Consider the following 24,949-nt stretch of genomic DNA (forward strand, 5'->3'; position numbering starts at 1 on the left):
AACGTTCTCCAAAAGCTATATAAAGCCTACCTGTACGCGAAGTAGTGGTGTATCTTGAGTTTTATCGTGAAGAGTATCTTGAACGTGTTGATCTAAACAGCGATCGACCGAGTCGGAAGCTGTATTTAAGTGTTTCACCATGAAGCTGTGTTTACCGTGATAGCCTGATAATCTGAAGGCTGTGGTGATGATTGTTTCAGCGTGTTTGTCGTAGTTTTTCGAAGACTGCAATATATCGTTGGAGCTCTGCTTTGAAATACTGGTGAATAATTTGTGTTTTGATTCTTCGTCAAGTGTTGTCGTCAGTCACTCCAAATCCACGAACCCGTAGAACGCAATAATATCTACACATCTATGCATGTTTCGATCTTCCTTCATCATTATCGGACGAAAGCTTCCACAGCTCACCGCGGAAGCTTAAAACACTCACTAGTGAGCGGTAGGGACCAGATTAACTATCTCTGCCTTAAAAGTAAAAATGGGATTTAAAAAAAACTACGAAGAAATATGTTACTTTATCAGGATCAATGTTCCGTCTTACCTTCTTCGGGAACATGCAAGGACCTGACTCGGAACAGAGAGCTTACTAAAGCTATGTTCAATAATTGTGGGGAAGTAGACAGGATACACAAGAAAGGTATACAAAACCCTTTATTTTTCTCTATTTACAATAACTTCCGTACTTCGGAAATACACAGACCCGCTACTTGGGGTCAAAACGTAAAAGTATAAAAATAAAACTAAACTCTAATTTAACTTTAAAATAATAAACGTGGAAGATTGGCCTTATATTAACAGGAAGCCGTATGTAGTACAGAGAACTGTGAACACTAATAAACGTGGAAGATTGGCCTTATATTAACAGGAAGCCGTATGTAGTACAGAGAACTGTGAACACTACAATACGTTTAAAAATTATCAAGAGGATTAAAACCTCTGGCCTGGAAGGCAACCAGCAACTGAGTAAAACTTCTAAGGTAAGCGGCCTGCTTCGACTCACTGCTTCCTCTCTCTCGCTTGGCAAAAAGCCACAACTTAAATACTTGGCGTTCGCCAGACAAACTTTGCATAAATACTTTAACGCTTATAATTCTGGCCGGAAGTAGAAAATAAGAAGTGATAGTAAAGATTAAAAATAAAATAAACGTTAGTAAAACTTAAGATCCTTACAACTTTGCACATTTAACTACAAACCCCAATGTCTTTCTTAAAATAGTACTCTGTGTTATTCAAAAGTTATTTGCTGTACCATAAGAATTTGCACCATTTTCAAAATAAATAAATAAATAAATAAATAAAGTAACAAAAGGAAAGCAAAGTCAGCGACTCCATGATATTTTTTACGAAAAAATAAACTCGTCGGAATTATAAGACAAGACTTAAATGTAAAAAAATAAATAAAAATACGAGTAAGAACCACTAAAAGCTTGCGAAACTAGCGTCATTCATTTTAATTTTTTCAAACAAAAACATGATACACCCGTCAAACAAAAGAAACGACAAACATTTTAAAAGAATTGTTTTCAGAACTGTGGAAGCAAATAAACAATTTAAGCTATATCGAACATTAACTTACTTAAAGGATCTTCTCGTCATGGTTATCAATCTTTCAATACGCCACTCCACGCGGATGGTCGCAGCCTTTTTTTTTTTTTTTTTTTTTTCTTAAGAATGATGTGCAACTGCGGGAAATGTTCCAAGAAATGTACATTGTGGACATTCGAGTATCTCTGATGAGTTATGTCTGTAACAGCCACTCAGGCGACATCATCAATGTGATATGACTTGGGTATTAATTTATCATTCGACTCAATGTTTTGATTGTTTATTGTTTTAGATTTTAGATATAACCAACAGGCCCTCATTCTTTTAATGGATATGTCGGCAATAAAACACAGTCAACTCCCAATTACCAAAGCGGGAAGGGGAATTAGAATTAGCGGACCTTGACAAAGAAAACTAAATTTATTTATTGCGGAACGAAGGAAAAAATCGTTATCACGAACCGTTGGCGTAAAACAAAACACGATTCGCGGAAAATCCCATATGGTATTTCTACTGCTAGGTTATGTTACATCACATTACATATAGTTATGAATTTTGTACATGTGGAAATAATTTTACTGAAATTATACGTCAAATTGTAGTATTTTTTTGTCTAATGTAACATGAAATGGCTGAAGGAGAAGATCCTCTTCCAGGAAAATAAGAATACAGGGGGCAGGTCTATTTAACATTCAGTAAATGGCTATCTCACTAAATAAGCGAGATATCGCCAAACTGGTGAAGGTTTTTGCGAGTAATTTTTCTCGCCATAGTTGGTGAGAAATCGCCAAAAAAGGCTAAACTTGGCAATATTTTGATCAGGTCTCTGTATAACTGTAATGGGTACTGCAGTTGATTAAATGTACTGTACAACTTCAATTATCAGAACTCCAACTATCTGAATCGCTGATTATTCAAATTTTTAATTTCGAATTTGTTTTATTATCCATTTTATATTTTGTAAAACTTTAACGAACTTTTGATTAACAAACTCAACGATTTTTAAAACGAGCAATGGCAGCACTGTACGGAAAAAAAAAAAAAGAACATTTTAATCTCCAGCACTCGAAACTGTCTATCTGAAATTCTAAAGATGTGCTGTTTTCAAATAGTTTGTGATATTACTGCTGAATTGAATTTTATGTGGTTTAAGAGTGAGGAACATGATATTTAATAAATAAAAGTAACACAGAAAACGTTAAAAAAGTACCTTTAAGCGTAATATAAAATCTGAAAGCTTTCGGGTTTTATTTATTTTTGTACAAACAAAATCAGTATGTCGCTCGCACAACCCCTCGATTCCAACATAGATCTGAACCGTCTTACGACCTAGTAATTTGTGCGCGCGCACTTCTGACGTCTTCAAAATATGGTGTATTTTTGCCTAAGTTTGAGACTCTACTGCGGCTCAACCATAATTCCGGTTGTCAATTTTTTGTGCGTTTCTTTGTATTAACTATCAAATAAGCCATTAATGAAAACTATGGCTTTTGGAATTACTGAGATATAAGGGTACAAATGTTTTGTTCTGAGACTATCACTGAGGAACTCATTCCTACATTAAAATATAAAATTAATGTTTGAAAATATATAGACCACTTCCGCACTAATCCCAATTCGTCACTCCTCCATAAGCAATCGAAGTCCTATTTTTAAACCTCTCGGAAAATATCAACTCATTCACAAAATGCTGAGCAACGCGCGTGTGAAATAATAAAAGAGAAAAGACCAACAGTTGAGCAATCTCGTAAATCTCAAGCCAGGCTCTGCTTTTGGTGTTTATGCGCTGAGAGATGCCGAGAAATAAGAAGATCCATTCTTCTCTTGCTTTAGCTTCCGCTCAGCTGCGAAAATAAACTGAAACTTCGCTGTTTTCACATTGTTTTGGCACATGGCGGGCGAAGAAGGAAGAATTTTACGATTCGTGGTGTCATGGTCGAACTGACTGGAATTCTTTAAGTGTAAACAGATTTTTTAAGGTTCTTTAAATCGGAAAGAAAGTTTCTTTTCCATGGTGAAAGAAAGGTATTTTTAACTATCAGTTTCAAGTACCCATACAATCTTCTCCATTATAAACGGGTGTTGCTGCTAATGAACGATGAATAACATCTTTCATTTATCTTTGATATCGTAAAAGTATGTTGCTCAATACAGAGTATTTAAAATGTCGTTTTATCTGGATATCTTAACAGCATTTTGCAACAGAACTTATTTTGGACTATGAATATCAGAAATAAAATAAATTTCTTGAAAGTTAAATGCTCTGGTAACGTAACGTAACATCTGATAATGGTCGAAAGAATTGGCCACTGCGTAAAAATAAAATTGTCTTCATTGTTTTAATTATTTATGTGAACAGAAGTATTTGACTGTAACCGCACTATTTTATCGAACGCCATCTAGTGGCGAAGAGAGCGACTTACACTCAGTTGACCTCCAGCTGCGTTGAAGATAGGTTCTTCATTATTATGTGTCCATAATTTCTAAATTTTAACTTAGGTTAAAATTTAGAAAATTAAATGTTAGGTGTTTCGTTTTAGTGTATGTTCTGTTCTGATGTGTATTTTCTTTGTAATTGTTCCTGTTCTCTCTTAATAAATCCTTTTAGAGCTAGCCGGCGTTTGTATTTATAGAAGAACAATTACAAAATGGCACCCAACATGGAGCCTGGATTGGACGTGCTGCAACAGCAGCAACAATCTTCTTCCCTGGCCATCCTGTTCGAAAGATTTAATACCATGCGATTTCTTTCTTTGGGGGTATGTTAAAGACTGAGTTTATGTACCGCCAATGCCCGTGTTCCTTGAGGAAGTTTGTGGTTCGATAAAGCATGCACTGCAGACCATCATGGCGGACATGCTACACCGAGTATGGAAAGAATTTGATTACCATGTAGTTGTGTGTCGTGTGACCAAGGGTGCACGTATTCAAAGATTGTGATTAATGCATATAAAATTTGGACAGTTGCCAATGCTTATGCTGTAAGCTAGCCCATATGAAGAAATACATCCATTTATTATTCACTTTTAAAACCGCACCATTCATTTATAAACAACCTGTATAGAGGACCTTCTGCTGCAACTGAAAATAGTATTGCTTTTCACTTGAATGTAACAGGATAATCCGATCAATAATTTATAATGGCAAGATCAAGTATCCAACATAAGTAATTTTACAATACTGCTACGGTTACGTTAAAAAAAGGGGGCGCTATAGTTGCAGAAATTAGTTACTGTGCATGGAGCGCCTCCAAGCGGTGCATCACGTAATTAAGCTGCAAAAATAATTACCACGAAGGATAGTACGTATTTGAGAAAGCGGAGCACCCTCTACATTCCGGAAAATATCCTCCTCCTGCTGTAGTTAAGCATTTTGACGATCTTTATTAATCACGTCAGTTATTAGCTTTATTGAAGTTCTTCAAGAAATTTCTGGCTTTACTTTTTATCTCCTTCTCCCTTATTAAAGGAAGTTTACTGATGAGCCAAACGATCATCGTTTATCTTTAGCTGCAGTATATTAGCTTAACGAAGCGCGATATTGCGGAAAGCAAGGATTAATAACACGGTGATTTGATTTTAAATACCCAGAGAGATTTTTCTGGTTCGCGACCCTTAATTTGTTATTTTTCGAGAAACATGAATCGCAGGGAAAAGAAAGATATCTCTTCACAGAATTTTGAAAAGGGTAAGATAAAGGGTGTATTAGATTACAATCGCAACATCGATTAGAATCCGTATTGCATAGGATAAAAATAGAAAACAAAATTTTAAAATTAAAAAAAAATCTGAAAAGTTACAGATTTTAAATTACGTCCAAAGGAGCGTTTTTTCAAAATTTTGTGTGTTACCTTTATTTATTAAATATCCTGTTATTCGCACTTAAACCATGAAATTCAATTCAACGGCAATGTCACAAATTAATTTTAAAATGAACATATCTTTAGAATTTCCGATACACAGTTCCGCGCGCAGGAGGTAAAATGGTTTTTTTTTTTTTCTTCCCCCGTAGAGTGTTGCCATTGTTCGCTTTTAAATCGTAGAGTTCGTTAATCAAAAATTTGTTAAAAGTTTTACAAAATATGAAATCGATAATAAAACAAATTCCAAATTTCGGCTTTCAGATGCGAATATTTGCAGTAGGATTACGTCATTCAAAATTGGATGGCTCTAGGTACCGTTGTTTTATCACAATGCGAGAAACATACATACATTTATGTAGATTCTTCATTATTTAATTTCTTCAAACATAATACAGGGTTGGTGGCAACGATTTGAATAGTTTTCAACGCAAAATCGCAAAACGAAAACCAAAGACCTTCAGGGCCAAAGCCCTTTTGAACTAATTACAGTCAACTGCCGCTCAACCGCGGCAATACCGGCCATAATTTAAAAGAACGCTTTATCGATTTGAAAAAGAAGAGAAGAATGATCTAAACAGAATGATTCTGTTAACATTTTACCTTTGTTTTGAAGAAGTTTAATCTGGAGAACAAGTTACATAAATTTACATGAATTACATCAGCTTTAAAAAATGCTTAAAAAAACATACATGCATATTTTAAATTACAGAAGAGTAAACATCATTAGAATGGGGGAAAAAAAAAAGAAAAAAAAAAAAAAAAGAAAACGAAATTAGAAACACTATCTTTTACCCAGCGCCGGATTTAGACTTGATAAGGCACTAAGCTACTTGAGATTATCGGTCTCTTTATATACACTTGCTTCCCAACAGCAATATAGTATTAAAATATAGTGTTATACTATATTTTAATACTATATTCATACTATATTTTAATTTGGGGGTGGCAAGAAAGGGGGCCCTCAGCTGTAGCTTGTGTAGCCTTACATGTAAATCCTGCACTGCTTCTACCGCTACTGCTTTCCCACACACTACTCTTCTGCTTTTTGCATTTTACGTAGATAGTTTTGTTTTACGCCGATGATAATTCATAAAGGCAATTTACCTATCGTTCTGAAATAAACAAAATTACTTTTTTACATTGGACTCGATTTCCCACTGGTTAAACGGAAGCTGACAGTAATTTTACGTCTTTACCAATTTCTCCAAAAAATATAAAATCTTTCAGTTCCATAACGTAAAACAAATTTAGATACTATTTGAATCCAGTTAGACCCATTTAATTTTCAGTAGCCCATTACCAAATAACTAAAATCAAAGGCAACGAATTCTAAAATTACTCACCCAAATTGATTGCAGCCGAGCACAAGGTCGTGTGAAGAGCCACAACGAGAAACAGTACAATGCTTGAGCACATGTTGCATGTTCTAGTCCTATTACATGTGTAACTTTTAAGCAACATGTCGTAAGAGTTGCGACCAATTATTATTTATTTTTTCTTGGTACCGCCTTCCGCTTCCGGATGACTTCCTGTTCTGGTCAACTGGAGCCTGTCTGCAGTCTGTTTATATGCATCGTTGACGCTTCTGATGTAAGCCTAGAATTATAAAAGTTTCGAGATTTTAATAAGCGCATATTTATAAGGTAAATAATATGCAAAACATGAACAAATATGAAAAAGGCAAATCTGAAAGACAGTGTGTGAGATTATAAAAGGCTCATACGAATATTCATATTTTTATTTTACTGACGTTCCCTGATTCCATAACAAACTGGTGGAAAAAAAAAAGAAAGATCCTTTACTAAATGTTCCTAAACTATTTATCGAAATTGAATAATTTCATAACTTTATAGAAAAATACAGTTCAATATCAAAGAAAATTATAAAATAATAATTTTTCTTACTCGCTGTTGGGAAGCAAGTAAAAGAAACATGCAGAGGAAATATGGATATAAACTTATTAAAAAACATCTGATGTGGACATCACATGACTTCCCTGAACGGCCTATTAAGTTATACATATTTTTTGCTGCACTTCATTTAAACTTATTTCCTCCAACTAACTTAATTCACTGATCCATCAATCTAAATTGAAAATGACATCAAAAATTGCAAATTTTTAAATTCAATATGCAGGTCAATAAATTTTTGTCGTACGGGAGTACGATTTTGATGTATGATAGTTTTATTTTTTAATACCGAGATAAAAATTTCCAAAATATAAGTATAGAAACCGGGAAACCGCATTAAAAGTTAAATTTCGTTTTTTGTCCAAAATATATATTTTTTATTTGGCATTTGCCCAAACATGAATATTTTTCGTTGTTAACAGCATTTCTCTAATTTGAAGCATATAACTACGACCAACGACTGCAAAAATAAAGGCCGAATAAGGGGGTGAATGTGATACTTTTTGACGCGATCCCTTCTTTCTCTGAATTTCTGCCACACTTTTGCTTACGCTTTCCTCCTGGTAAGACACTCCTGGAAACATCTATGCGCTACTATTTTCCTTTTTAACCTGTCTATATAAAAATTATTAATTGCTTATGATGAAAAAGTATATTGCCTATAAAGAAATGATCTTGATGTGCCGAAAAATCAGGATGGTGATTCGCTGAACTTAGTTTTGTCAACGTCTTTCCACTCAGCCATCACGACTACGCAGTAAATACTGCCGTTTGCAATAAAAAAGAGAGATGCACAACTAGATGTTACAACAGTTCCATATACCAAATTTCAACGAGCGATCATTTTCGAGTTATGTGATACACATACGTGCGGACGTACGTACAGACGTAATGAAAAAAATTAATTTTGAATCCATTTTACAATCCATTTGGGAAAACACGTTTTTATCTCTTTCAAATCATGTAAATGATCGGAAATAAACTTTAGGTACCTTGTTTTAAAATTGAGCATATTATTCAAAATACTTAAACTGAAATAATAACATATATCAAATAAAAACTTACTTAAACCTCAAAACCTTGCTTTTAGCCGTCTAGTTCTAAGGCACATAAGGAGTTGGTTACTTATCTATTAAAAAAAATTTACATTTTTCGGTAATAATAGCGGCAAGCGGAAATTATCAGCAACAAGAACAAAGCGCAATAAGAGAATTCTCGATAGGTGGACGAAATATTTGTCTCGGTACCGCACAAGTGGTTATTTCATCTTGACATCTGCAACTCGATTGGGTGATCGCCCAACTATGGCTCCAGGCATCTTTAACGGTGTAAAAGTCAAACAAGACCCCCCCTCTCCTTCTGATGCCTTTTCTTCCTCAAACAGTCCAATGTCAATGTCCAAGGGAGCAATAAGCCTTCACATGTCAAAGAATTTCTTCTGTCTTCTGACACAGAACTTCATAAAATTTTACCTCTCTCCAGTCTTGTTTGAAAGAGGTCAATATTACGAAAATAGATAGCAGAATTTTTGAAGCTAGGATCATTGAAATAGCGAATTGTAAATATAAGTTCCTGATGCAACAGACATAAAAATTTACAGAGATACAGTCAAATCCTGATTAACCGGTTGCTGAATTACCCAGAAGGATAAAAGTTAATTTTGCTCATTGTGGAACGATGTGTAAATAATAGTTGTAAACTATGAACTACTTATGAAGAGTTTTTTTTTTCTTCCACCTAATGGTAGATTACGTAGACAACTGTAGAGAGAACAAGCAAAGATAAAACAGAACAGCAAAACTAAAAAGAGTCCACAGTATAAATACATAAATCTATTTTGTGTCTCGCCTCCTAATATCTCTCCCAGAGTGATTTAGTAACAAAACTGGCGATATGTCACAGAGGGAGCGAGAACATTCCAGAGCGAATTCATACCGGCTTTCCCGAGAATGTTCTCGAAGGCAGGTTAAAGCTATATATACTATGCTTGTACGCGTATCTAGAGTATGTTGAGTTCAGTAGTACTGCCTTGAGTTCAGAGATTAGCTCGAGAGCTATCGACCGAGTCGGGAGCTGTACGTTAGTGCTCTCGGCTCGGCTATTGGCGAAACGAATACATAGTCTAGTTTATATTAATAGCCGCTAGATGTCAGTTGTCTTCTGTTTTGCATGGTAACCGTCAAATGTTTAAAATGGTTACTCCGCAGCAGAAATCATTTTGTGTTCTCGAGCTTGTGAAGTGCAATTCCGTGTTTACAGTGTAAAAAAACGTTTCAAGTTGAGGTACCAAAGTGATCCTCCGAATGGGTGGAACATTCGCACATGGTAGCGACAGTTTGTAATACAGGATGTGTATGTAAAGGAAAGAGTTCTGGCCGCCCTCGTGTTCCCGACGAAAATGTTGCACGAATCCAAACTGCTTTCCAACGTAGTCCTTTAAAACAAACTCGTCGTGCCAGTCGGGAGTTACAACTGCCTACAACAACAATTTGGCGTGTTTTGAGACGTCGGTTGGTTGTGAAGTCGAACATGCTATTGACAATGATAACACTTTCGCATAATGGATCGTGTTCAGTGAAGCGACTTTTCATGTTAGAGGTCATGTAAACAAACACAATGTTCGAACTTGGGGCCTACAGAACCCACATGCAGCCATCGAACATGTTCGAGATTCGCCCAAAATTAATGTGTTTTGTGCGATATCCGGATTATCTGTTGACGGCCCATTCATCTTTGATGGAAACATGGTTAACGGTCAGCAGTATCTCGCTATGCTACAAAACTGGTTGTTTCTGAGGCTGCACGAAGACAACTTCATTTTTCAACAAGACAGGGCAACCCTCCTCACTGGTGTCGCCAAGTGCGTGATTATCTGAATGAAACTCTACCGAAACGTTGGATTGTCGTCAAGGAGCTGGCGACTTAACATGTCTCAGCTGGCCTCCACGGTCACCGGATTTGACACCCTGTAACTTCTTCCCGTGGGGTTTCATTAAAGACAATGTTTATGTACCACTACACCCACAGAACCTGGAAGAGGTGAAGAACAGAACCGTACTGTGATAACATCAGTGACGACGGACATGCTTGCCCGAGTATGGGAGGAATTTGAGTATCGATGTGATATTGTTCGTGTCGCTGATGGAGGACATATTGAACATCTGTAACATCTGTAATCTGAACTTGAGAGGTTCGTACATATGTGTGTAAGGTTTCATATTCGTATGTCATACAGTTTAATAAATATATGCATTCGAAATACGTATATTCTTTTTTTATTATTATCTTTTTTCCCATTAATTATCATAAAAGAAAATTAAGCAAAGGGCGGAAATCAAATCTTAAAGCTTTTTCTTGCGTTGGAAGTGGCAAATTCACGTAGGGATCTTGGTAACCATTATGATGACAGCAACTGGTACGCAATTATTGCTCGAAAGGTACTGATGATAACAGAAAAAGAACCATCAGTGTTTTAAAAACAAAACTGATTGATGATTTACGCTTCTATTAAAAATGGGGAAATATGTGCATCCAGTAAGAATTTCTTAAAAATAATAATAATAATAATAATAATAATAATAACAATAATAATAATAATAATAAAGATTTTACATTCGGAAAGGAAAGTAACGTTCCCTGAAGTGGAAAGATTAATGGGAACTTATTAAGCGGGAATTTCAAAATAAAACATTTCATGCGAAAAAAATTAACAAAACTGAAATAAGGAAAATGTATATTTGCTATATATGTATATACATAAAAAATATATATTTTATAGTATATAATACGTATGTAATATATAGCAAGCATATGTGAATGACTTGTATATATTGTAAATATATGTGAAATAAATTTCTTAAGCATGAAAAAAAATCTATTATATGTGAATGACTCATATATATTGTAAATATATGTGAAACAAACTTCTTAAGCACGAAAAATTCCTTTCGACAACGTTCGGCACCCACATTTTGGAAAATAATACAAATAAATCTATTATTGGCATTATTTAGCAGAATACTACTTAAAATTATAAAAAAAGGTAATAAACATATCATTGAAGTATATAATTTTTATTTTTTCCTCACATTTTGAGCTAAAAATTTATTACTAGCTACGTTCCCACAAAAATATTTACCAGTATTTTACTTTTATATTTTTTAGTTACGTTTATTAAGGTATAAGGGATTAAATGGGCTAAAATATAAGTGACAAAATAAAATGTCTATTAAATATACCTGTTTGAGTACATGCACTAGTTAGGTTTCGAGAAATTTTTCTCTTTTCGTTTACAACATTGTCTGAAAAATGTTTAGATATGTATATAAACCTAAACTTTTAGTCCATTTAATTCAGAATATTTCATAAAATATTTGTGGAAAGTTTCATGAAATTACTATAGTAATATTTAAGTTACAGTTTTTTTCGTAACAGAAAATTTGAAAACATTAAGTTTTTCAAAAAAAAATAGGTTTATTGTAATGCAAACACAAACAGAAGGAAAACAAAATGTTGCCAAGTATGAAAATTAAATTCCGAAACTAATCTTTTTCCCGACTAATTAACAGTCAATAGAAAGGTTCAAATTCATCTTTTGAACACCACCAAAAGTATTCAAATTCTTATTTAAAAGTTATTTAGAGTAGTCTGTATACTTTTAATTGAACACCACCAAAACTATTCTAATTCTTATTTAAAAGTTATTTAGAGTAGTCTGTATGCTTTTAAACATCAGCTTCGGGGTTCTTAAACAGAAACTCCCATTTCACTGCGCTGAACAAGAACAGCCAGAATTCTTTTTCCAACGCTCGGAGACACAAAATAAAAGTAGTTTTGGAAAGCTTAGTTTGTAAGGGTTAAAATAAAGTAATAATTTTTTTTAATTTCATCAAAATTGACTGTTAGGTCGTAGTCGGATACATAAAATGGGTTATACTATAGTCCGATATCTAAACATAACATATTCTGATTTCTAAACATTAATATTACTTTTACAGGAACAGAGGATGGGAAATAAAGCGAAAGGTTAAAAGAAAGAAAATATCCACTATGTAGCAGATTCTTTTTGTTTGTTTGTTATAGCACTTGTTAACAAACGTAGGTAAATACAAATATAAAACCTTTGTAAAAAGTATTAAAAAAAAAAGCAATCTATATCTAGAGATAAAAGATCTGCTGAAAAAGATTTGCTCAGCAGGAAGATTAGTAAAGTCAGCCTACACTCGATAACCTCTCCTAGAAATTCTCTTTTTCCAACAAGCCGCGGGCATTAGCTTCGTTATTAGTTTTACTGGTCCTAACTCTTTTTTACACATTCCTTATTATTATTATTTTACTCTGACATTTCCCCCCCGAAGGCAGATCAGCGACCGTTTCTTTCTCACATTTTATGAGCATTCTTCCAGCTATAGATGATCTGATGGTACCGCGACATCTGAAAATGAATTTGATTATCCGTAATAATGGCCCATAAAAGCGTTAAATAAAAAATAATTTTATCGTAATTATTTGTTAAATGTTACGTGAATAGAGAAATAAAAATCATCAATTGTTCATTTTGAAATATTAAAGTGAAGCACCGTTTATATGTCCCTCATTTGTACTTTGCTTAATTCTCTGTCTCAATTGGTTCCTATTTACATTGAATGCACTGTTGACGTTAAAAGTGTCGCATATTAAATTTTCACTGATCCTGAATCAAAATTAAACACTGCTTTCATATTATCACAAGCTGAAATTTCCAGGTCGAAAGATGTAATGTTAACTAGCGGATGAAGTGGATTACAAGTAAATCCTTAGCCATTAATGGCTTAACCTTTCAAAGTCCTGCTGTTTGCATCTATTATCTCTATAAGTCTACTGCGTACGCACAGGTTTGTAATACACTGAAAGCAAGCAGAACCGATGGTAGCTTGATAAAATTTATTCAGCCAAAGGAAACACTTCATAGCTATGGAACTTTCCACAAAAATACACGTACAGCTGCTCTCTGTAACATAAGAGTACAACAGTAGTTAAACTTCAAACTACTAAGAACGTTAAACATAATTCAATGCAGAGCACATCTAAAAGACGAAGCTTACACGGAGATACCTTAATACACCACACTCAATGTGGAACTAAACAAATACTGAGAACTGATTCTAAACATAACATATTCTGTATAGTTATGTTTAGATAAAAAATGATATTTTCTAACAGAATTGATGCGAAGGCTAATAGTGTTGCGAATATTTGTATATAGATAAATAATTTTAGTGAAGTTAATTTAAAATTGTAGTATCTCCGATCTTTTATAGTTCTCCCCCCCCCGGCCGCCGTTAAATTCACTCAAAACTACTGGAAGGCATATGAGCGGCGGATACAGTTACAGTTACATATAGCGATAAGTTACATTTATTCACAATTACATCACAATACCAATTACAGTTATACAGGCACCAGACTAAAATGCCGCCAAATCGTCGGTAAGTTTGGCGACACTTGGCAATTTTATGCCAAATTTGGTGACAAAAATTAGTGCTAAAACCGTCGCCAGCTTGGCGCTATCTCGCTTAGCTATTTACTCAATGTTAAATAGGCTTTCCCTGTAATATTATTTTTTAGGCAAAGCATCATCTCCTGAAAGCATTTTACGTTACATTGTACAAAAGATACTACAATTTTAAATTAACTTCACTAAAATTATTTACCTATATGCAAATATTCGCAACACTATTAGCCTTCGCATCAATTCTGTTAGAAAATATCATTTTTTAATGAGAAATAAATTAAAGTTATTCGTAAAATTAAACTGGATAGATAATTTGTCATTTTGAGGGTTTAAATTTAGAAATTTTTGTTCTCATGTTACAGATGCCTTGTGCGGAGGCTTTTAAACATATTTTAGACTTCACGTTAAGTTATGCAGCCGTGCCATTTATTTTTTACACAACCTGAAGATTGCCACTGCATAACACATAAAAGTTTTCATTTAACTTGATCGGACAAATAATCATTTTCAGGAGTAGTATTGTCATTAGACGTTGCAATAACTATTCGTAAGTTTTATTAGCAGATAGATTTGAGTTAACCCTTTCGCCCCGAACGGTAACATGTGTACCACTGGATATTTAAAAATACCTGCAGGATATATTTAACATTATAACTAAACGAAAAATGTACCACTATGGTACTTAAAATACCTCGACATCACCCCAGTGTATAATGCCATGCGGATTTCACTAAATGTAAGGTTACGTTTGGTAATAAACCAGTGAACGCCTGTATTATACATTTTACAGTAAATTTGTGCAAGAAGAATTAACTTGATTTTATACATAATTTTATTCTGTAATAGTTATAATACATTTAGAAATTATTTATCTTTTTGTTTATCTGGTGTATATATATATATATATATATATATATATATATATATATGTACCAACCAATAGTATTACCGGCACATATGTGTACATATTATTACCGGTACATATGTGTACCATAATATAGGTAAATTATTGTTACAAACAATAAGTTATGCACCTTTGGGTACATACATGGCCAATCATGTATGCATGCATGGCATTCATGGCATGCAACCGCATCATGACATCATGGCATGCATGACATGTAACCGCAATTCCCTAATAAAAACAATGAAAAAGTAACAAAACTACCTTATAATAAATAGAAACTGTTTTTGGTTTTCTTGGAAAATCTGTTATTCATATTCAGGGACGAGATGGTTAAACCCTATTCTCATCTTCTTGGCTCATGTTACAATATTCGCTTAGACAAGAAAGTTGTGCAAATTTAATTGCATGCATAGTTTAAAAGTACGAAGTTTGAATATTAACTAAAGTTACTGGAGCGTTCGCCACGTCTACGTTATGTCTTTTCGCTAAAAGGTTAAAGCTCTGTATCCACTAATGCGGTACATATACGTTGCCACGTTGGGAGACACTCACACGTAAACAGACAGTCGACGGTTTTCATAACCGAGGTGACTCCAGACTTATGTGTGTTCAGAAATCATCTACATTTACTGGCAAAGGGTAGCTCAGTATTGACTGACGGAACATTCTTGACATATTTGATTTCTGTTTCTGTAAACTTTCATTCTGGTTATGAATTGTAAAAGCAAAGCAAAAACATGTCAATCAAGTTTAGACTAGTAAATTTATAATGTATTCAAACGTATCAGAAACGTATTCATAAAGCAGTTTGAAAATTTTTTCAGCCCTGTTTTTCTATGCCAGTATTGAAACCTGCCAGTGTTTTCTAGAACACGACTTTTAGAAACTTTTGTGTATAAGATTGCCTTTTTGAAAAACTTTTTATTGATTCAGAAGTCAAACAACAAAAATCAGCGTTAAATTTACAAAATTAATAAAAAATTTTTGTTGTTTGACTTCTGAATTAGTATTTATTCGGCGTGTTATTGCGTCTTAACTTTTTATTGATTAATACTTTTCACCACAATCCGCATAGAAATGCTCGTCACTTACTCTTAACATTAGAAACATTTTTCTAAACTGTTATTTTATTTTTAGTTACGTACAAACGGAAACATTTTGTCGCTCTTCTTTTTTTGTACAGCTCTTGAATACGATTTCCAACTTTAAAATTAAATATCTGGGTTAATTTTTGTTGTACGGGTGTCACAATTTTTGTATTTTATTTTTTATAATGAGTACAATTTTTCTTTTAAATTTAAGTACAGGGCAGGGTGTGAGGGAACGTATTGAAAATTAAATTTCGTAATTTTTATAAAATTGACATTTTTAAAATTAAAAACGCAGAAGCAAGAATAGTTATTTCCTTTAAATTATTTTTTTAATGGAAGTACATGTCTACGGCGAACGATTGTGAAAATAAAGGGCAGGTGAACACATAGTATGCATATATATAAAACAGGAAATATGATTTGTACCAAAATTCTCAAAAAATTAATTATCAAGACTATCTGCTCGCAGTATCTCGATCAAAATTTACCACATGAAGCAAGATGAAGACGTGATTATTCCTTGTGGAAGGTTGTCAAGGAGTTAAGTTTTGTGCCTTACTCTCTGTAATGATAGGCGAAAGCCGAATACTACAAGGAAGATTACCAAAGCTGTATCGGCTTTACTCTCTGCTAATTTCAAGGATCATCATAACCGTCACACCGATACTGTGGTCAACCGTGATAGCACATGTATGAGATGGGACGAATTATCACATAGATGTTTATCATATCAGAAAAGCTGGGCAGACTGAGCATGTGGGGAGGGCAGGATAATAAAAAAGTTGATGCCGTTTGTATATAATTCAATGTAATAAAATTTGGTATCGGTTGCATAGTTTATTTATTACGAATTTTTAAAACGTGTCACGAAATTTTGAATGACTTTTACATTACAATAAGTATCGCGGAATATTTTCATCAAACTGTAACACGCTTGCAATGCCGTATTTTAACGTATAGTTGTTCATCTGCATGATCGTTACTATCCTATTTCGTTACCGGCACAGAGGATGATATTCAGTTTTGCAAGATATTTACATCAAATTTTAATTCTTCAAAATTCAAATCCAGGTTGTGGCAATAATAATTTTTTATGCCCCTACGTATCTAAAGGGGGAGGGACCGAAGACTGAAGCAATCAATTTCTTTTCCAAAGTTTATGATGTAGAAACAGAACACTTGAGGTTTTGATTTCACCGATGGACAAACTTTAAAGAATTTTTTTAAAAAAAATATATATATATAAAACTAATAGTTTCTTCATTGCAGTTTAATACAAACTCTCATGAATGAACAAGAGCCACTTTGCCTCGAATATGTCCCTATCACTTTCAATCTCCTTCCAGACGCTATGTTTACATGTAGCCTGAGGGTTCAGCCCGTTATTAGCTTTACTTTCTCGGATGTATTTTTTTCCTTCTTTACTTTATCTTTCTCCTTTAACTCTGTTGAAGGTAAGAAGGGTGGGGATACATCTCTTACAGCATCTCTGTTCGATCTAGAAACGGAATTTCACTTTAGCTACGCAGAGCCCAAGTGTTCAAAATGAGGTTTGCTGCTCTGGGATTATTTGGAAGAGGGGAAAAAAAGAGAGGGAATGGGGAAGATCTTTATGCAATTTTTTATGGACGGTACGAGAAACGTAAAAGAAAATGTATATACCTTTCTTGGCAGTATATGGAGAAAATATTTTAATATGTACTCAAAGGAAAAGTTGGACTTTTTTTAAAAAAGAAAAGAATATTCAATTTTATTCATATTGCAAAGTCATTGAATATTCTGAACCTCTCCCCCCCCACGAGATTCTGAATTTTTTTAATATGATTTTTACCCCGAAACTCCGTCGTAAAACCTATTTCTAAAGTGTTTAGAAGTGTTTCTAGAACAACACATGATGCTTTTATTGCCCTGAGTAAACTTGGAGTTTAACAAAGAGAGTTTTAAATACTTCTCGATTTAAAGCGCACATATATATTTGAAATTTACTTCTTACGATGCTGAAATGGAAATTTTTCAGTCGAAATCGAGCTTCACACTGAACATAAAAGCAACTTTTATTACAGAGCTTTACTCCACTTAGTTTCTCTTGTTTGCTTGAATCAAATTTAATTACTTTCTGACACTCTTCTATTGATGCGATTTTCTTGAAATGTTTCATACATACGTAATATCTGCGATTATAATATTCCTATATATATATATTTTTTCCAGAGGATTTTAAATGTTCAATATATATTTTTATATAGATTATCACTGTTTTATTTATTTCTTGTTGCATTTTTGTCACTAATGACTGCAGAATTTCGATAACTACACCGTTCGGTAGACCAAAAATTATTCTCACAAATAAAGATTTTTTGGAATACCTAAGTATACCAAGTTCTGGTTGTTTCTCAGAAATCTTTCAAAATTACTTTTAGCTATGGGTTGCTAACAATGAGGAATTGTTAAATAAAAAAAATTTGATGCGGACACTGGACTTCCTTGTACGGCATATTACATTATACACACTTTTCCCCCCATTTCATTTAACCTTATTTCCTCCAATTTTATGTAAAATATATTTCTCATTCAATCAACTCAGTTCTCACTTCGCGGCTAAGCAAAAATACATAAAAACTCAAAACATCTGCATTAAAAATTGTAAAATACAGAAATGCATAAAACACCAAATACCGTTTTAAAAAATTATTTCTACAGTTAAAATTAGAGTTTCTAAGCAAAAACAAGCAATTCGGCCAGCGGGAAAGCGGCATAATTTTTCGTCGGGTAAAACTGAAAGTTTACGTTTAATCCAACTCGGCAAAGAGGCACTGAAGGTAGAGAAACTGATTTAATTCATTATTCTACTAAAGACTTTTAAGTGTAAACAAATGGTGGCTACGTTAGGCTTAGTAGCTCTTAAACAGCTTTTAAATTGTTAATAATTCTACAAATATTGCATGCAGATTAACTAACGGCATAAAAATTTTAACCGTAACACTGAAACAACATAATTCAATCACCTTTTAAACAAAAAGTGCACAAAGAATAAAAAAACTGAGCTCACCGAGCTGTGTAACAGAATAAGTGTATATATATATATTGCAACCAAAAAGGATAGTGGCCCAACTACATGTCATAGCAGTCCCATGTACAAAATTTCAACGTTCTGAGGCTACTCGTTTTTGAGTTATGCGAGATACATACATACGTATGTACAGACGTCACGAAAACATCTCTTCTGAATCCATTTAAATCCATTTTACAATCCGTTTTGGGAAAAAGAGTCTTTTATTGTGTCCATACATACAAATGTCACACAAAAACATTACTCAGATGGGTTCAAGAGCGGTAAAAATGAGTAGGTTTTTTTTAAATAAGATACCTGAATTTTTTCGCGATTACAATACTTCCTTTACTTCGTACAAGGAAGTAAAATCTAAGAAAAGTGTTTTTATATACTTTGCCCTTAATCAATTAATCTAAACTAATTTTCCAGGAAAAAATAAGTCCCTAGTTCAATACTGATATATTATACAGCAAATAAATTTCAATCACGAGGAGGGAATAAAATGGAAAGCTAAAGTTTTTTTAAAAATAATTTCAAGCAAAAAATATTTAATTTTTAGCTTACCTGATGAAATAAGTTACATAATTTGCATCAGTGATTACTGGTACATTAGGGAAAAAAATGAAAGGCAGGAGAAGCCTGCATACGAAGTTTTTTTCTCGGGTCTTCAGTTTTATATACTAGAGCTGTTTGCAGAGAACAATATAACTTTGGTCGCAGCGACATCTTATTTCAGAGTCTACCAATTTATTTATTTATTTCGCTTTGACATATCTGAGTCTTGTCTTTGCGTGTTGTATATATCCGAACAAATCTTTAATGCTATTTATTTGAATCTGTGCAAAGCGCTTCAGAAATTTTGTAACATTGTTCAAAGTATTGGAAAGCTCAAGAGCTAATGGCATAATAGCCAAGATCTCGGCATTTTTGCAAGTAACGATTACAACAGCAACTCTTTCTTTTCCAGTAGTGTAAAAATATCTTGCATAAAATTTAGTGCATGATGAAACCCTAAATTATTCAAGCAAATAAATTTGCCTGAAAGGTAAAAAAAGATCACTTTAATCTTGTCAAAGAAAGCAATTTGCTCTAAAAGTCTCCCAACATTTGAATCAATAACGAGTCAGTGTCACTCGGCGAGTTGAAAAATCATTTCTTCGCATTTCTAAATTACACAACCACAATCTTCGTTATTGACAAAAATTCTCAAATTATATACCGCGATGTTGAATTACATGAGAGGCTTAAGTATACATCTTGAGGAAAAGCAAGCAAGATACTCACTTTTCATACTGTCAAAGAGAACAGCAAGCACTTGCTAAAACCCATCGGTGTTTGACAAGCAAGCGCCAAACGATTCCAAATTGCATTATTTCGGCTATCGTATTTGCGGCACGGGGAAAACACATAAAGGCCATCGGCGTCAGAATTACTGTCAAAAAGTTGCTTGGTGTCATCCCTTATCTTCCATCTCCCGAATGAACCCATTATTCCATAGATATAAGTTACAAATAAAGAAAATGAAAATGCTCTCTTCTCCTGTTACCTCCCCTCTTCTTGAAAAAGAACGAATTGCAGGAGGCGGAAAAAATATTCCCTGGAAGGAGCGAGGATCGGAAGAAATCATAAAGCCAAACAAATGTCACTCTCCGGACCCGGTGACAGTTGAAATCATACAGAACAAACCGTCTGTCCAAATAAAATGCAAATAAATATAGATGGCCTTTACTTCTACAGGCCCTTTAAAGCCATAAAGGGGGCGGTTAAAAATTGCTTCTGAAGCCATTGGACATTGCTGGTATTTGGGAGGAAATGTCTCTCTAGTTTGCACTTATGAAGTGGGCAGGACTCCATGTCCAAATGCAACCAGTAGTGAATGATTAGGACACAATTTCCTAACCGTTTTGGGCCAAATCCACCCTCTCTGAATGCTTTTCTGTTTAACACCCCCTTTGTGTTTGTTTGGCATTTCCGTCCCTGTAATAATGATATATTATTTGAAGAAAATAACTTTGTGCAGCTTATTATTTCAAAAAAATGAAGAAGTTCGATATAATAATAAGCAGAAGTTATAAGGTGTTCTCTCTCTCCTTCCAGCATGCCTTCGTGGTGTAACAGTAGCACACTCGGTGCGTATTCGAGAGGTCCAGGTGCGAGTCTCGGCGAAAGTATTGTTCATTTTTTATGTAATCCTTCAAAAAATTCTAATTACTCTACACTGGCGCCGGCAATAAAAGCCTGTAGATAATTCGTCACCACCAGGGTCCCTTACTCCCCAATCGCCCTTTAAAAGGGGAAGTCTATAAGAAATTTTCTCCCTTCTTCCAGCATGCCTTCGTGGTGTAAAGGTAGCACACTCGACGCGTATTCGAGAAGATCAGGTTCGACTCCCGGCGAGGGCACTGATAATTTTTCATGTACTCCTGCTTCAAAAAATCCTAATGACTCTACAAATTAAACACAACTTTTATCGCTGATTGTAGTTTCGAACTTTTATCGCTGATTGTAGTTTCGAACTTTTATCGCTGATTGTAGTTTCGTTGCAGCTTATTAGTTCAACATTACCAATGCGATGCTGTTACGGTGGGAACCACATTCACTATCGTAACAAGAACGTTTTGATAATTTTGAAAAATGAACAGAAAAAAGAAACGTAATCGAATTATTACTTTTTAGGGCACCTGCATAGGATCGATACCAGCAACATAAGACCAAAATAGGTCAAAAGACCTACCGGGTCAGTCATATGCCGGTACAGAGACTGTGGATCGCTGATTCTGCACTGCATTTCTATTAGATTTGCATACTTCTGGAAGCAAGAACATGATAATACGAACTGAAGGGAAGAAAGTATATAATACTCTAATTAGCTGTTTAAACACCTAATGAAAACTCGAAGGATTTTCTAAGCAGAAAAAGAACACTACTTTCCCCAATTTCAGATAAAATGATATCCAGAATTTATTATACAGCTCAAATGAAGCCATTAATATTAAAATCAGATTTAAAAATTTTAATAACTTATCCAGAAATTGTGCTGAGTAAGAAAAACAATTACCTTGAACAGAATGTTAGATTTTTTAAAATAGAAACTGCGAAAAGTCAGCTGTGCGTTCAAGATTCAAGCGTTGGATCTTTCAATTACCGCCGCCCAGTCGGTATAGCGGTCAGTGAAGTTGACTACGATGACGAAGGGCCTGGGTTCGAATCGCGAAGAAGGCATTTTTGTAACTGTCCGTCACTTCATAGGAAAGGCGATGGTGGCCCACCTGTTAGGTTACATTTGTAATTGTTCACAATCTGCCATTGGAAAAAAAATCTTCCAGTTACCAGCTGGACGTGCTGACTATTTCCACCACAAGAGCACGTGCAGGGAAAGGCGATAATTCCTTACAACTTCTCCAAGAATTTTCCACTTGTTAGGAGACATGTCTCGGATAAAGAGTTGCAATTTCAATTTTCTTTAACACTGAGTTAACTTTTAAGTAAAAACTGTTTTCCATGTACAAAATTAAGCATTTTTGTAATGCTCAAAATATTAAAAGCTTTGAAATAAAAAAAAAAACTGCTAATAGAACAGAGCCTTCATGTACCTACAAGAAAAGCTAAATGAAATTTTCTCTCACTAATTAAAGTTAATTTCTAATTCAAATGATAGTTTAGTTAACCAAAGAACTTATCCGCAAAAGATGCACATTTTTTTTTTTTTTTTTTGCAATGTTAACTTAAGTAAAAAGTAGATATATATTTTAAGCTTAGTCACCCACAAATACCATAACATGTTCATTTACAATCGACCAGAATATTCAGTCCATTCAGGATACAAAATAATGATCTGATCGATAGATATCTGCTGTCAAAACGTGTGTTGGACACTTCATCATTTACATCCGTCTACTTAATGGACATATTCTACATTTCTTTGTAGATCACATTTCAACACTTCTATTCGTCCTCTTGATTTATACTCTGTCACGTTTCTCTGAAGAAGGCTGGCATGTAAAGCGCAATCATCTATCTACTCAACTTACATCGCAAAGTTCAACTCTGTAGGGTATCATCCAATGTTAAACACTACGTAGATGTTATGTGATTTATCGCTGAGTACCAGAGACTTGAGAGGGATGTAAAAACCCTTTATTTAAAACTAAATAATTTGAAGAGAAGGCACTCTTGGAGCTTAGAACTACGCCAGCATTTACGGCAAGATACTTAAAAGGAGTAGGGGTATGTAAAGCTAAATTTAGATAAATTAATAGCCTTACTATACAGAGCAATTTAACGCAAAGTTGGACCAGAACTTCACTGGCTTAGTTTTGACTATTGGCAATTATAATGTAAAGTCGAAGACAGGATTGGCCAACGAGTGTCAGAACACGCTCTGTCTTAAAAATTTCAAAACCTCCCTACAAGACTTAATCGCATTTGTTTATCTGGAGATGTTTGTCATGTGAAACTCTTTTATTCGTTGATATGCAAAACACTTCGCCTTCTCAATTTACTGTTTTCCGTTTCTCTGGAGATGGATGGCATGTAAATTATTTGTATTAACTCAACTAGACGAACTGAAGATACTGCGTATCAGGTTCTGTGTCATGTTGCTAAGGAACACAGACTGCAGCTCCATCAAATACATAAAAGATTACACATGTAAACAGTTTTGTGCCGTGTTCTTTGAAAACATTGACTATTTTTAATATATATGATAACGCGACGACTTGAACATTATATGAGTATAAATATTCCTAAGTTTTACTAACAGTTGATTTTTCAATTAAATTCTGTCTTGCTTTTCTTGGTTCCTCACGATACCCACTGAAATCAGAAAGTTTGTACAAACTAAATGGCAAGCGACACAGCAATAAAAGTAGGGTGTCAGTCTTCACCGTGAGCCAACTGGAGATAGGAAGCAGTGTTGCCACCTTTCCTGAGTAACTTTCCCTGCGATAACTGTGAAAGAGATACCGAGAGTTGCTAGTTCGTTTTTTGATTGTTTATAGTGTTTCATTTTTGTGATTATATGATAATCTTTAAATAGTTACAGCAGATCTGATTCAGATGTTTTCAGGTTTCAGATTTAGACTATTGTTGTAAATAATCGGAATCTCAACTCCAAGGTAAGCTGTCTAAATTTGTAAGATTTGCAGGAGAAGAAGTCTTATTATTTTTGTGGTTATTTGATAATGTTTAGAAAGGTTAGTTACATCAGATTCGATTGAGATGCTTATAGGTTTTAGATTTGGAAAATTGTTGTAAATAATCGGAATCTTAGCTCCAAGGCAAGCAGTTTAATTTGCAAGATTTGCAAGAAAAGATTTCACTTTACATTATTATTTTAAGTTGTAACCCTACCAAAATTGGTAAATAACAGTATCAGAGAGATAATGCATAGTAGCTACAACATTACGTGGCAAGGTTAAATTATAAAGTAAATCATTGTAATCTACACTGTCAAAAAGCACAAAAATACTAATAAGAGCTAATTTAATCTACTAATTTCTATTCAAGCACCGCCGATTGGAACCGAACACACGCTGAAAGACATCGACCCCTTTATGGAGGAGGGCGCAACGAGCAAGGTGAGCATCTGGGCCTTTCTTTTGTGGCGGATCCGATCTTCCTATTCTCTCAGAGATTCAGGAATCAATTTGGAAGCGAGACGGAGAATTATGGGGCCATCGCATTCCCCTGAGAGTCATATCGCTTCCAGTTTGAGATCGTGGGCCATTTGTCTCCGGCTGCAGGCCCGCTCTGCCATCGATGAATCTCTTCCCAACAAACTGACCGCTTCTGGAAACAGATTCATCATTCCATTTCATAAATCTTGACCACCGATAACGGAACTAAGAGATGCCTGGAACTGTACAGTGAGAATACCATACAGCTATTTATAAAGGAGAATTTCAAACACTTTATAAAAACAAATATACCTACGTACCGATGGGTAGTATGTTTCAAGACTTATTGCGGCTAATATAACACAGGCTATTTATGTATACAAAATTATGGATATGCTTAATTGCTTAATTCTGCAAGTCAGATATTGCGCAAGGAAGGCGAAATAACTAATGTAATAATAAAGTATTCTG

General features: G+C 34.3%; 1 protein-coding gene across 1 annotated transcript in view; it reads right to left on the minus strand.

Moving 5' to 3' along the window:
- LOC118184794 (discoidin domain-containing receptor A-like) overlaps positions 1 to 24,949 on the minus strand; it is a 395,353-nt gene that overhangs the window by 302,272 nt on the left and 68,132 nt on the right. Inside the window, exon 2 of the mRNA XM_085810205.1 lies at positions 6,751 to 7,003. Coding sequence (XP_085666331.1) covers positions 6,751 to 6,868 — 118 coding nt within the window. The 5' untranslated portion in view covers positions 6,869 to 7,003. The remainder of the gene's footprint in view (positions 1 to 6,750; positions 7,004 to 24,949) is intronic.

This window comes from Stegodyphus dumicola, chromosome 2 (genome assembly GCF_044657685.1).
Source record: "Stegodyphus dumicola isolate Sdum_Otavi_A_Nest chromosome 2, ASM4465768v1".
NCBI lineage: Eukaryota > Metazoa > Arthropoda > Arachnida > Araneae > Eresidae > Stegodyphus > Stegodyphus dumicola.